Source organism: Bufo bufo, chromosome 5 (genome assembly GCF_905171765.1).
Source record: "Bufo bufo chromosome 5, aBufBuf1.1, whole genome shotgun sequence".
In the NCBI taxonomy this organism is placed as follows: domain Eukaryota; kingdom Metazoa; phylum Chordata; class Amphibia; order Anura; family Bufonidae; genus Bufo; species Bufo bufo.
In genome coordinates, this window is record NC_053393.1 from 58,312,731 (window position 1) to 58,328,018 (window position 15,288).

Below are 15,288 nucleotides of genomic sequence, written 5' to 3' on the forward strand. Positions count from 1 at the left end.
TTGGGGGTAAAATCACCTACTCGTGGTGTGGCAGTTTTTTGTTAAGCCACCGGAGGAGGTGAACATGGCCATATGTAGAATCTGTGGGCAGAAGGTGAAGCGTAGCCAGGGTGCCAATGTTGGCACCGTGGCCCTGCGTCAACATATGCAGCATCACCATAAAGTGGCCTGGGAGAACCGTGGCTCCGATGTGGTGGTCCAGCCTGCCGCAGCAACCGATGCATCACCCAGTGGCAAGCACCCGGTTTCAGGCAATCAAGGCTCCACCACCTTAGCCGAAGGGAGCTGTCTATCCTTCCCATAATCTTCTAGTCCTGATGCTCCTGCTCGTCCTCCTGCTACGCTTTGTCAGTCATTCCATCAGCAATCGATCACCGAAGCGATTGCCAAGAGACAACAGTATGCGTGCACTCATCCAACAGCGCAGATTCTAAATGTGCTCCTGTCCAAGTTGCTGGTGCTTCCGTTCTCTCCCTTTCCAAGTGGTTGACTCTTTCAGAGAACTGATGGCTTGTGCAGATCCGAGGTGGAGAGTCCCAAGCCGTCACTTCTTTGCCAAAAATGCAGTACCAGCCCTGCACACACATGTAGAACAGAAGGTGGGCTATTTCATGAGTCTGTTGGTGTCTGCCACCGACGTGCAAGGCAGTGCCTATGTGTGGAGCTGTAACTACAGTCAGAGACAATACATGTCCTTTACGGCCCACTTGGAGAATGTGGTTCCTGCATGGCAACACCAGCAACTTGACCAGGTGACGCCGCTTCCGCCTCCACATTGTCACGTCGTTGGTCCTGCGACAATGTCCACCTCTGCCTCATCAGCCACCACCGTGTCCTCAGGGTCCACTACAGGGACAATTCACAGTGCCCCTCCAGTATACCACATGTGCAGGGCATGGCGGTGTCATGCTGTTCTGTACCTCGTTTGCATAGGCGAACGGAGTAACACAGGGGAGGAACTGCTCCATGTCCTTCATCAAGCAATCGAATACTGGCTTTCTCTGCGACAACTCAAAATCTAAACCATGGTGACTTACAATGGGAAGAACATGGTGTCAGTGCTGTGTCAAGGACGGCTGAGTCATGCGCACTGCATGCCACACGTGTTCAATCTGGTTGTCAAGCAGTTCCTGAAATTTTTCACCCATCTGCAAGACATCCTAAAAATGGCCAGGAAACTTTGCATGCACTTCAGCCACTCGTGCACCGTTATTTGTCAGTCACCAGGACTACGGGCTGAACTGCTTCATGTCCTGGAACAGATGTTGGTAAATCTGGCTGGTCAGGGGATTGGAGACATGGCTCCTCGATCTCATGGCCACATGAGCCCTGTGGGGGCTGAACTGAAGGAGAATGAGGACTTTGGAGCACAAGCAATGTGTAGAGAAATGGGTGGTTTTTACACACAGGTGACAGGAGAGGAGGAACAGGAGCAGCCAGAGGAGCTACAGGGTGATGAGGAAGACGAGGTAGAGGACCCAGACACACTGTGGCATTATGCAGTGGAGATGGAGGCAGGGAGTCCCATCCGAGTCACTTGCACAAATGGCCCGATGCATGCTCACTTGCTTGTGTAGTGATAGCCGAATTGTCACCATTCGGCAGAGGGGGGACTTCTGGCTCTCCACCTTGTTGGACCCTCGCTACCGGTCCAAAATAGTGGCCTTTTTTACACCCGCTGAGAGGAAGGACAAACTGAACTACTATAGAGACATCCTATGTAGTCAGTTGGTCGCTGTCTATCTGCACCATCGTCCATTCTCTCACAGGTCTGACCGAGTGGCCCTCTGTGCTCACGTTCCTTTGCCATGGCTGCTGTGCCGGGGGGGGGTAGGAGCAGTTCAAGCTTCATCAGAAGCAACTTAAGTCTAGAGTAACTGATGAGCAGCTTTCTTCACCCGCCTAGTGAAGAAACTACTCACCAGCAGCAGCAACTAGACCTGCAGCAGGACCTGAACCAGAAGGTGGTGGCATACTTGGACAGTACCCTGCCACCCCACATTGAAGATCCGTTGAACTACTGGGCAGCCAAACTGGATTTGTGGCTGCAAATAGCAGAGTTTGCACTAGAAAAGATGTCCTGTCCGGCCAGTAGTGTGGCATCAGAGTGGGTGTTTAGTGCGGCGAGGGCCATAGTTACCCCAAGAAGAACTCGCCTGTCCACCAAAATGTGAAGAGACTGACCTTTGTCAAGATGAATCAAGCATGGATCAGCCAGGATTTTCACCCACCAATGCATGATGCATCAGACTAGATCATTCTTGGTGCCACACTTTGACAAAAGAGACCGGTTTCTTCTGGCTACCTGCCTCAGCTACTTTTCTGATGCTGCCACCCACCTGATGCCACACATCTGATGCCAAGGGCTCCTTCTTTCACCCACCATCTTCAGCTGGTACTTGTATTGCCACCCACCTCCCCACTCTGTCACTCTTTGGTCTCCTGATGCTGCTGTCACCCCCTCACTATGTTACCTTGCCACTCTGTGGTCTCCTGATGCTGCTGCCACCTCCCCACTCTGTCACCGGGTCACTCTGTGGTCTCCTGATGCTGCTGTCACCTCCACACTATATCACCTTGTCACTCTGTGGTCTCCTGATGCTGCTGCCACCTCTAGACTATGTCACCTTGCCACTTTGTGGTCTCCTGATGCTGCTGTCACCTCCACACTATGTCACCTTGCCACTCTCTGGTCTCCTGATGCTATTGTTGCCACCTCCACGCTGTCATTGTGCCACTCTGTGGCCTCCTGATGATGCTGCCACCTCCACACTCTGTAATTGTGCCACTCTGTGGCCTCCTGATGCTGCTGCTATCTTCATACTGTCAATGTGCCACTCTGTGGCCTCTTCCTGATGATTCTACCACCTCCAGACTCTGTCATTGGGCCATTCTGTGGTCTCCTCATGCTGCTTTCACCTCACCACTATGTCATAGGTCACTCTGTGGACTTCTCATGCTGTTCCCACCCTCCCCACTTCATGACTGGGTCACTATTTTGCCTTTTTGGCCTGGATGACATCATCATTTATTTGACCCTTCTTCTGATCTGTCAGAAGGAATGAAAAATGAGATACACAACAGATCCTGTCTGTGTAGCAGCTGTATGGCCTGTATGGTCCTATCAGAATTGGCTTATGATTTGGTAGCCAAAAGCTGGAGTGAGTACAAAACACAGAAGACATGCAAATATTTTATTCAAGTGTCATCTCTGTTTTGGATCCACTCCTGTTTTTTGGGCTTTAGCAATATTGATGGATTACTGACCAAATGCTGACCGAGTGAAGGTGGATACTCAACAGACAGGATCCGTTTTTTGGGGGTTATAATTCTGACTGATCAGAGGAAGGGCAAAATAATCAGTGACATTAACACAAACTTACTGCTGATACCCTCTCCACTCTGTCGGGGGGCTCTACTTGTATAAGCGTGTAACAGAACTGGTTCTGTAGACATCTATGTGGAATCAGCTGCTGACGGTGTAAAAGGAGTGTGCTTCTTCTTGGCGATAACATCGACCTGTTAGGCTGAGTTCATACTTGAGTTATTTGGTCAGTTTTGGCCCCACGACTGCCCAAATAAGTGAAGTGTGCAGTGATTCTAAGAGCGAAGCCTGTCATCTGCATGTCATACTGACTAACAGTATTATTTTACTACCACAGCAGACTCCCTATGCGTGTTACTGCAAGGCACAGTGTTCTACACCACTATAAAGGCTCTCTGCAGCCAGAAAATAGCCTTTTTTTAACACGATTCAACGCAAATAAATTCAAATCGAACCAATTTTTTTGAAAAATTCGGCTAACCAGCCAAATCACATTTTAGAAAAATGTATTCATGTCTAGTAATATTGTCCCCTATTGTGATCGCCAGCAGTAATAATGTCACCCTCAAGTGCTCCCCCCCAGTAAACAATAGTGGTTTTCAGCTGAAATAATGAGTTTTTTTAAGCCAAAAAAATGAATAATTGCTAACCTCATCGATTTGCATGCGCAGAGGCAATCATTCTTCTCTTGATGCTGCATGACCTATCATAGGGCCTTTTTAACTCCTAATGTCCAGATGTACTCTTGCCTAATGGTCGTTAAAAATGGTCCTATAGGGTCTATTTTTGACAGCCACTATTCACTTGCTGTTAAAAAACGTCCATGTGAATAGCCATATTGACTACATTTTGTTCTAAGAACAGCTGTATAAATGTATCCTTAATAGCCCATAGAAACAATAATATATAGCAAAACAAAAAGGACAAAATCGCACATCCAATATCCAAAAATATAACAATCTTTATTAAAGCCACAAGTAAAGTTAAAATACTGTACACAATGTAAAACCTTATGAGGGACCCAAATCCACCCCTACATAAAAACCTACCTTCAGTTCAACAATAAGAACAACCATAGGTGCAAGATAATTTAAAAATACCCATATATATTGTATATGTTAATAATGCAATAAAACATCACATCCAATATCAAACATCAGAGAATATGACCATTATGTTGCATCAAATGTCCATGAAAGATATGTATGGCTATCCTGCTCCATGCATATCTCCAGCAAATGCTGGCTTCCTCAGGGGTCTTAAAAAGGCATATATACCTATGCCTACTAATTATTCAAATAAGAAATACACCCACATAATTTGGAAGCTTTTAAAGTGCAACTAACTCACAAGAACATCCAGAGTAAGTGGAGTGGTGTTAGCTGTTGTCATTCGTTTACTCATATGACCCTTTTCTGTCCCTAGCTGTATCTACTTCTGTACAGGTGCGGATACAGGCAGTGGAATCCAGAGATCAGAAAATCTCAAGAGTTTACATTAATCATATTTGTTATGAATTTCCCCAGAAATTCTAGCTTCTGTAGATCCAAAACGTTTGTGATTCGTCCTTTACGAACTGTTAAAAATGACCACCATTTTACATATCAAAAGACAGAGAAGAAATCATGTCACCAAAAAGAGATAATTTTTGGAAAATTTCAAACAGGCTGTTTGTTACCACCGTCTCTCATCCGTTTGTCCATAGCCATAGGTCACTGTCACTTTGAAATTACTAATGATGTCTTGGAATCAAAGAGTTTGGTAGAGGTTGGATATAGTCCTAGGATACCTTAAAGTGTCATATACAACTTTTATGGGCCATACGGGCATTTTGGAATCTATCCCAAATTCCCAAAATGAATTTTGGGAAATTTTCCTATCTCTAGTAGAATCTCTTCTATCTCTGCATGTACCGTACTTAATATCTTCAGTGACAGCTCAGCGCCTGTGCAGAGATTCATTAATGCTGATGCTGATGTCATTGCTCAGCCATCTAAAAGTGAACGTCTATGAAGTGGGGATTCCATATATGTTCTACACTCTTGTCCATTGAAGGAACAACAATTTGAGTTTATAGTCTTTACTTTTTTTTTTTTTTAGAGAATGCTTTTTTAGAGAGGAAGTCTGGGAAAGCTACTTCTCTAGAAAAGCTTTTAACTGTCTTGTATTTAGAGTAAATTACAGGATGCCTGTAGTAGCTTAGACATTTCAGCAGTTCATTTGGGGAAATGTCAAGCTGTCATAGGCAATGTACATCTTCATGTCATACCCAAATGTCTTCACTCGGATGTGACAATGCATGAGCAAATGTCTAAGAGCATGTTTTCTGAGACAACACGATTGATGGCATAGTTATATTCACAGGTGAATATTACTTAGACAAACACAAGCAACCAACTAGTTCTCACGACAGAGATGAGGGAATATCATGCTGAACGCGTTATATGATGACTAGTCAACCGGTATATTAACACTTCAGGTTTCTTTTCAACCTTAAGGCAGTAGTCTGTCCACTGGGATCCACACATGCTGATATCTTGTTCATAATGGTATTTTCACAGCTACCAGGACCACTGAGTTTTCCCTTTTCTGGAGGAAGGTACTGAGTCTTTTACAAGGGATCACTTTCTGGGGTAGGAACTCATGCAGTTAATGTTCCCTGGGAAAAGCTAAGCAAATGAACTCTCTTTCAGAAGGAGGAAAGCTGTCTTTCTAAATGCATCTACAGTAAATTATCCTGTACGTCAATGTCACACCCAATAATGGGAACTTGTCACCATGAAAATGCAGTGCAATTTGCAGGTAGAGCAGGAGGAGCTCAGCTGATTGATATATAAAGCTTTATAGAAAAATATTCAGTAAAAATTGTGCCTTTTATTTAAGGCGACTTTCACACTGGAGTTTTGTGAGATCCGTTCAGGGCTCTCTCAGAAGCGGTCCAAAACAGATCAGTTTTGCCCTAATGCATTCTGAATGTAAAAGGATCCGCTCAGAATGCATCAGTTTGCCTCCGTTCAGCCTCCATTCCGCTTTGGAGGCGGACACCACAACACTGCTTGCAGCGTTTTGGTGTCCGTCTGTCGAAACTGAGCCATACAGATTCGTTCTGACATAGAAACATAGAAACATAGAATGTGTCGGCAGATAAGAACCATTTGGCCCATCTAGTCTGCCCAATATACTGAATACTATGGATAGCCCCCGGCCCTATCTTATATGAAGGATGGCCTTATGCCTATCCCATGCATGCTTAAACCTCTTCACTGTATTTGCAGCTACCACTTCTGCAGGAAGGCTATTCCATGCATCCACTACTCTCTCAGTAAAGTAATACTTCCTTATATTACTTTTAAACCTTTGCCCCTCTAATTTAAAACTGTGTCCTCTTGTGGTAGTTTTTCTTCTTTTAAATATGCTCTCCTCCTTTACCGAGTTGATTCCCTTTATGTATTTAAAAGTTTCTATCATATCCCCTCTGTCTCTTCTTTCTTCCAAGCTATACATATTAAGGTCCTTTAACCTTTCCTGGTAAGTTTTATCCTGCAATCCATGTACTAGTTTAGTAGCTCTTCTCTGAACTCTCTCTAGAGTATCTATATCCTTCTGGAGATATGGCCTCCAGTACTGCGCACAATACTCCAAGTGAGGTCTCACCAGTGTTCTGTACAGCGGCATAAGCACTTCACTCTTTCTACTGCTTATACCTCTCCCTATACATCCAAGCATTCTGCTGGCATTTCGTGCTGCTCTATTACATTGTCTTCCCACCTTTAAGTCTTCTGAAATAATTACTCCTAAATCCCTTTCCTCAGATACTGAGGTCAGGACTGTGTCAAATATTCTATATTCTGCCCTTGGGTTTTTACGCCCCAGGTGCATTATCTTGCACTTATCTACATTAAATTTCAGTTTCCAGAGTTCTGACCATTCTTCTAGTTTTCCTAAATCCTTTTCCATTTGGCGTTTCCCTCCAGGAACATCAACCCTGTTACATATCTTTGTGTCATCAGCAAAAAGACAAACCTTACCAGCGAGGCCTTTTGCAATATCACTTATGAAGATATTAAACAAAATCGGTCCCAGTACAGATCCCTGTGGAACCCCACTGGTAACATGACCTTGTTTTGAATGTTCTCCATTGACTACAACCCTCTGTTGTCTGTCACTCAGCCACTGCCTAATCCACTCAACAATATGGGAGTCCATGCTCAATGACTGCAGTTTATTGATAAGTCTTCTATGTGGGACAGTGTCAAAAGCCTTACTAAAATCTAGATATGCGATGTCTACTGCACCTCCACCGTCTATTATTTTATTCACCCAGTCAAAAAAATCTATAAGATTTGTTTGACATGATCTCCCTGAAGTAAACCCATGTTGTTTTTCATCTTGCAATCCATGGGATTTTAGATGTTCCACAATCCTATCCTTTAATAGGGTTTCCATTAATTTGCCTACTATTGATGTCAGACTCACTGGTCTATAGTTGCTCGATTCCTCCCTACTACCTTTCTTGTGAATGGGCATGACATTTGCCAATTTCCAATCTTCCGGGACGACTCCTGTTACTAATGATTGGTTAAATAAATCTGTTAACGGTTTTGCCAGCTCACCACTAAGCTCTTTTAATAATTTTGGGTGTATCTCATCAGGCCCCTGTGACTTATTTGTCTTCACCTTAGACAGCAAACTTAGAACATCTTCCTCTGTAAAGATACATGCATCAAACGATTTATTAGTCATTCTTTCTAGTGGAGGTCCTTCTCCTTTTTCTTTTGTAAAAACTGAACAGAAGTATTCATTAAGGCAGTCGGCTAGCCCTTTATTCTCTTCTACATACCTTCCGTCCTTTGTTTTTAATTTAGTTATTCCTTGTTTTAATTTCCTTTTTTCATTTATATATCTGAAGAATGTCTTATCCCCTTTTTTCATAGACTGAGCTAGTTTTTCTTCTGCCTGCGCTTTAGAAGTTCTTATAACTTGCTTGGCCTCTCTCTGCCTAATCTTGTAGATTTCCTTATCTTCATTGCTCTGGGTTTTTTTATAATTACAAAATGCTAGCTTTTTATTTTAATGATTTGGGCCACTTCTGCTGAGTACCACAGTGGTCTCCTCCTTTTTTTGCTTTTACTGACAAGTCTAATGCAATTTTCTGTTGCCTTCAATAATGCACCTTTTAAGTAGTCCCATTTCTCCTGGACTCCATGTAATCCGTTCCAGTCTGATAAGGACTCATTTATGACTAATTTCATTTTTGAAAAGTCTGTTTTTCTAAAATCTAAAACTTTTGTTTTTGTGTGGTGGGACTCTTTCACAGTTCTTATATTAAACCACACTGACTGGTGATCACTAGATCCCAAGGTTTCGCCTACAATGACATCATATACCGAATCCTCGTTTGTGAATACCAAATCCAAAATGGCCTCCCTCCGGGTTGGCTCCTCAACCACTTGTTGTAGAGATAACCCCAGTAGGGAATTTAGAATATCTGTACTCCTGGTAGAACTTGCTATTTTGGTTTTCCAGTTTATATCTGGAAGATTGAAATCTCCCATAATGATAACTTCTCCTTTTATTGTCATTTTAGCTATTTCTTCAACTAGTAGATCATCTAGTTCTTTAACTTGACCAGGTGGTCTATATATCACACCTACACGAGTTACTGCATGGTTAGCAAACTGCAACGTAACCCAAACTGACTCTATGTTGGCCTCACCAACTTGTATTAGGTTAGATTTAATGCTATCTTTCACATACAGGGCCACTCCTCCTCCTTTCTTGCCTTCTCTGTCTCTTCTGTATAAAGAGTACCCTGGTATGGTTATGTCCCAGTCGTTTCTTTCATTAAACCATGTCTCCGTAACAGCCACTAAATCTACATTCTCAGATGCCATTATTGACCCAAGTTCATTGATTTTTTTACCTAAACTGCGAGCATTTGTAGACAGGACTCTGAGCTTATCATTTCTTAACCTCTGTGCTTCTGACCTGTTCTGGCATTGTTTCGGGGGGCAATTGGACTCTTTTATTTTCACTCTTTTGCCCCCCCTTACTAGTTTAAATACTCTTTCGCAAATTCTTGGAGTTGTTCACTAAGTACATTTGTTCCTTTGAGAGAAAGATGCAAGCCATCTTTTTTGTACAGTTCCTTTCTATTCCAAGTAGAGCTATCATGAGAAACAAAGCCAAATCCTTGCTCTTGACACCATTTACCAAGCCATATGTTGAACTCCTTTATGCGCCTCTGCCTATCATTCTGAACATTATGCACAGGCAGAACTTCAGAAAATGAAATGGTGGATGCAAAATCCTGTACATCATTACCAAGTGTGATAAAAGATTTTTTCACCTCTGACACTTCATTGCAAGCCAGGTCATTTGTCCCTAGATGGACAAGAACATCCACGTCCCCTTCCTGCTTTGCTTGCTTAACAATATTAATAATACATCTTCTATCTCTTCTAGCAGTAGCCCCAGGGAGACATCTCACAAAACCATTTTCTTTAAGCTCCACACTTCTTATGATTGAATCACCCAGCAACAGCTGCTTCCTTTGAGACTTCACTTTATCTTTTTTGTTGCATACATTAGACATAGGAGTCGATGGTTTCTCACCCTCTGACACACAATTTAAGTCAATAGGGACGGATCCGTTTTCTATGACACAATCTGGCACAATAGAAAACAGATCCGTCCTTCATTGACTTTCAATGGTGTTCAAGACGGATCCCTCTTGGCTATGTTAAAGATAGTAGAAATGGATCCGTTCTGAACAGATGCAGATGGTTGTATTATCTGAACGGATCCATCTGTGCAGATCCATGACAGATCCGCACCAAACACAAGTGTGAAAGTAGCCTAAATCTCTACTCTTTTTATTGCTTTGGAGTCATGTGGGCAGTCCTACCCAGTTATTGACCATTAGCTATGCATGACTAAGCATACAGGGATAGTTGTTAGTCACTGATAGGACTGCCCACATGACTACTGAGCTCAGAAAAAGCAGAGATTTAGGCCTCTTGCACACGACCATATGCCCTCCGAAACATGCGGTCTGTGAGCGGGCCATATGTCCCGGAGCGGCATTGATCGTGCGCACGGGAGCACACAGCACCATAGAGTACAATGACGCTGTGGACGTCGGGGTATCCACGGGACTATTGTCCTGCACTCATATGATCTTATGAGTGCAGGACAATAGTCCAGCCGGCGGCCCGTGCACACGATCAATGCCGCTCCGGGACATATGGCCCGCTCACGGATTGTATGTCTCGGAAGGGCATACGGTCGTGTGCAAGAGGCCTTAAATGAACAACACAAATTTTACTGAATCTGTTCCTATAAAAACTACATATCAATCAGCTGAACTCCTCCTGCTCTATAATAAGTGATAGGTTCCTTTTAAAGAGTCGTGAAACTAAGACTTATCATGTTTCTAGGCTGGTAATTGGTTGGGCATTGACTTACAGGGTTACTACCTAAAGGTGGCTTTAGATAGTTAGTTTTTAGTCTTCGTTCAGGAGGAGTGATTATTTGCCTATATAATATGTAATACTTCTCAGTATGGTCCTAGAAATAATAATGATGATAATGTACATTAAGTGCTTAGAGTAATTATATTTGTGATAATGCTGTTCAGTAGGAACAATGGACAGGGCTGATGTCAACACAAGGCACAACTGAGCGTATGCCATGTCCCACCGAGCCTCACCCTACTTCACACAATCATTCTCAGATGGGAAAAAAACGGAAATAGATCACATTCAATGTATGGATTTCAATCCACAAATTTTATTCTAGCATCAGCTGGCAGCTGGCAATTAAAGGAAACCTGTCACCTTCATGCTGCTCTTATTGGGGACAAGTAATGACAGATACCGTGATTTCAGGTGTCTATCACCCATGAGATAATATTAGGTTGTTGCTGAGAACTTGTCATATAATCATCACAGCTCATTCCAAAGAAGAGTCACAGGCTACCTGAGAAGAGTCAGGGTTTTTCATGAGATCCGGATTGACATTTATCTCCTAAGCAGGTGACAATTAGAGATGAACGAATCGAATCAACCAAAGTGGAATTCAATCCAAATTTCAGGATAAATTCGATTCACCGTGAAGCTGAATTTCCTTGCGCTTCATGGTAGCGAATCGATTTAACCTGAAATAGTGTAAAAAACAAAAAAAATCATACTTACCTCCTCCGTCGCCATCTTGATTGAAGATCTTGGTGGAAATTCTGTGCACTGTGACGTATGACGTCACCACGCTGGCTGACCTGATGACGTAATCTCACGCCGCGCGATTTCGCGCCAGATCTTCAAGCAAGGAGGCGGTGGCGGCCAGTCGCAAGAAAATAGAGGCGGAAAGTTTGATATAATTTTTTTTTATGTTCATTTTACACAGTTTTTACAATCAGATGCCACGATCATGTATAAACGCGGCATGAGAGGGGTACAATGATGGGGGCTGGCGCTAACGGAGCTCCCTGTCATTACACCCACTACTTACAAAAAAATGCGCTTCGTCACAAAGCAAGTTTTTATTGTGAAATTCAGTGAAGTAGCCAAATAGAATTTTCTAAAACTTCGCTCATCTCTAGTGACAATCATCAGAAGGTAGAGAGCAGTACTTCATGAATAACCATGGGTCCTCTCATGCAGCCATGACTTTCCTCCGGAACGGCTTATAATAATTATATGGCAAGTTCTCTGCAACCACCTTATATTAGCTCATGAGCGACAGACACTGAAATAAGCATGTTTTTCACTACTTCATCACAGGATGTATATTCAGCCCTGCCAAATTATATTTATAGATTTTTTTCATAGCAATTATGATTGCCATAACCTCAGACTTTTGTTGCATGTAAAACATATGGGAATGTAGTCATCATTGACTGACTCCAGGGACAGTGCTGATGACTACTAATGGGCCAACATAGGTGATGTTGTACACCAGCTTGTTCACTTCACTTTGCAGCACTGGTAAGGAGGAGGATCTGTTCGCATAATGAACTAATGTTTTACTGAGCAAGTATACAGTTTTGAAGACAGGACTACCTGCCTAACATTGTGTAAGGTACCCTTGTGCCACCAAAATAGCTCTGACTTGTCAAGGCATGAATTCCATAAGATCTCTGAAGATGCCCAGTGTTATATGTTTAACGTTGGCATCAAAATACATGGGCTACTTTTTAGTCCCCAAGCTCATCAATGAGCCTTGGGTGGCCGTGGACCTGTTGCTCGTTCATCAGTTGTCCTATCTTGGACCACTTATAGTATTATCCACTGGCAACACTTCTCAAGACCTGCTCATTTGGAGATGCTCTGATCTAGTAATCTAGTAATTAGCATTTGGTCCTTGTCGATATTGTTTAAATCTCTTCACTTGCGATATTTCCTGCTTTCAACACACCAATTTCAAGAACTGACAACTCACTCGCTGCCAAATATATCTCATCTCTTTAAAAGCTCCAGAAGATAATAAATGTTATTCTCTTCATCTCTCAGTGTTTTTGTATGTTATAGATGATCGGTTTATATTTGTGTGTGTTCCACTTGGGTCAAGCGCACACCTCGATTTTTTAGACTGCTGCTTGTTTCTTACCACTTCTTTGCTAGCTCAGATGAAACTTTTTATTTCACTATGAACACAGATAGATCTGCTTCTCTCTTCTTTATCTACTCAAAAAAATCCCCAAGCACTTTGGCTGTCAGACTTATAGCCGGCTGTCAGACTTATAGCCGGTTTATAAATAGATGTACCAACTGAGCACAAAGTTACTAAATGCACATCTTAAAAACTTTTTTATTGATTGCATTAGAATAGCAAAGTGCGTTGCTTACCTTGATAAATGATGTGAAATCCCTGTTTGTTCTGAGAATAATCACTATGGAAATACAAGCTGGTCTCATGAGTAGTGCTGAACAGTGAAGCAGGGACCTGAGGTCCACTTAACCTGCCAATTACCGAGCCAGTGTCTGCAGGTCCGCTCCGCACCTCCAGGTAGTCGTGTATTGTTTCAGTGGAGAAATTGACAAATTGCAGATGCACACCTGATAAGATAAATCACATACATTGCATTACCTAACGATACATTTAATTAAAACAGCAGATGTAAAAAACACACTTCCAGCTGTTTATTGTGCTTCTGCTGTTTTCACGGACCGTGTCCTACTGCCTGGAGGAGAAAGCTGGAACTAGGAAATACAGTATTAAAAATTCACTATATATTCCGCCAAGAGAAGAATAATTTTTTTAATTGTAAAATTATAAATCTTTACCACTGTGGTCACTAGTGATGAGTGAATCAAAGCTCACAAAGTGGATTTTGATCCCAATTTCAGGATAAATTTGCTTTGCCACGAAGTCGAAATTCTTCGTGCTTTGTGGTAGTGAATTAATTTAACTTGAAATAGCGTAAAAAATAAAAAATAAATAATACTGATCCTTTTGCTAGTGACGGCTGCCGCCATCTTGCTTGAAGATCTTGGCCAAAATCCCATGCACAGTAACGTGATGGCGGTGTGATCATGTAATCTTGGGCCATGCAAGATTTCGAGCCAGACCTTCAAGCAAGATGGTGGCGGCCAACCCATCGTGAGCAAATGGATCAGGTATTATATTTATTATATATTTTTTTATTTTACACTGTTTTATTCCTATCAGATGCCGCAGTCAGCTATGAACGCAGCATCTGAGGGGTACAATGACGGGGGCGGCACAATTGTCGCTTCCTGGCATTGCACCCACTAATTACAAAGAAATGTGCTTCATGGCGAAGTAATTAGTCGCAGAGCCGATTTTTTAAATTTTTTTATTTGGCGATATAAAAATATGGTAACATTTAATTCTTTGTGTGTTATTAGTTTAAGCAGACTGTGATTGTCTATTGTTGTGACTTAGATGAAGATCAGATTACATTTTATGACCAATTTGTACAGAAATCCATATCATTCCAAAGGGTTCACATACTTTGTCTTGCAACAAAAATTTTGCTCTTTAGATTAAAGAGGTTGTGCAAGAAATTTTGAACTGGACATAGTGTTTGCACAAGTACCATTACCTTTTTTAAACAGCTCTTCAGCGGGACTGCTGGGAGTCAGATTACCAAAGATCTGATATTGATGAACCATCCTAAGGACATATCATCAGTATGAAACTACTCCCCTTTAAATTATTTTATTTTATTTTATTTTAACCTTAATGTATTAATAAGCCTCTGTCTGCATGATCAACCCTATTAAAACAGGAATACTGCCTATTAGGGTTTATCATGCTGATCACAATGATACCTTTATTTTGTCTATATATTAAACATAAGCGTACATTGTGCCTGTGAATAAACCAGTAATATGTATTAGCTTTCTAAGCATAGAAAACCACTATTCTCAATATGTTAGGTCTATAGCCTGGAAGTAATATTCTGCCCTCTATATATTGGTTCTCAGGTTCAAATTTCAAAAGAGACCTGTATGCCTCATTTACTAGGTTTGATCAAGCTGACAGGGGCTATTTATGTGAAATAATAGATATGCTGTTTGCTAGCCAGCTCATCATCATCCAGTGGAAATACAGCCCTATTCTATGAATTCTCATTTACGACCCAACAATAGCAGTTGATTTACTTACCAAAACCAATAGGCAGTTTGATTGTCCATGTGCAATCCAAACTACTTGGGTAGTTTCCTGGAAATCCAGGGCTTAGTATCACACCGCTGAAGTCATTCATCGCTCCACCACACTGTGCTAAAAGGGATCAATAACCAATTGTCAATAATTTCAAAAGTCCAAGAGTTGGTCAGTGTGATAAGTACAGCACTGTAAGATTGAAGACCGCAAATTGACCATGAACACTCATTGTCTACCAAGAGAAATAATGGACCTACCTTATTTTCCATTTTATGGAGATATTGCAAGAGTACTACTGTCCATCCAACTTACAGAAAACTAGCAGAATGACT

At 42.0% G+C, this 15,288-nt stretch overlaps 1 protein-coding gene across 1 annotated transcript in view; it reads right to left on the reverse strand.

Moving 5' to 3' along the window:
* CSMD3 (CUB and Sushi multiple domains 3) overlaps positions 1-15,288 on the reverse strand; it is a 1,177,406-nt gene that overhangs the window by 302,584 nt on the left and 859,534 nt on the right. The window contains exons 38-39 of the mRNA XM_040431881.1: positions 14,957-15,073; positions 13,171-13,380 (exon numbers count right to left, since the gene is read on the reverse strand). Coding sequence (XP_040287815.1) covers positions 13,171-13,380; positions 14,957-15,073 — 327 coding nt within the window. The remainder of the gene's footprint in view (positions 1-13,170; positions 13,381-14,956; positions 15,074-15,288) is intronic.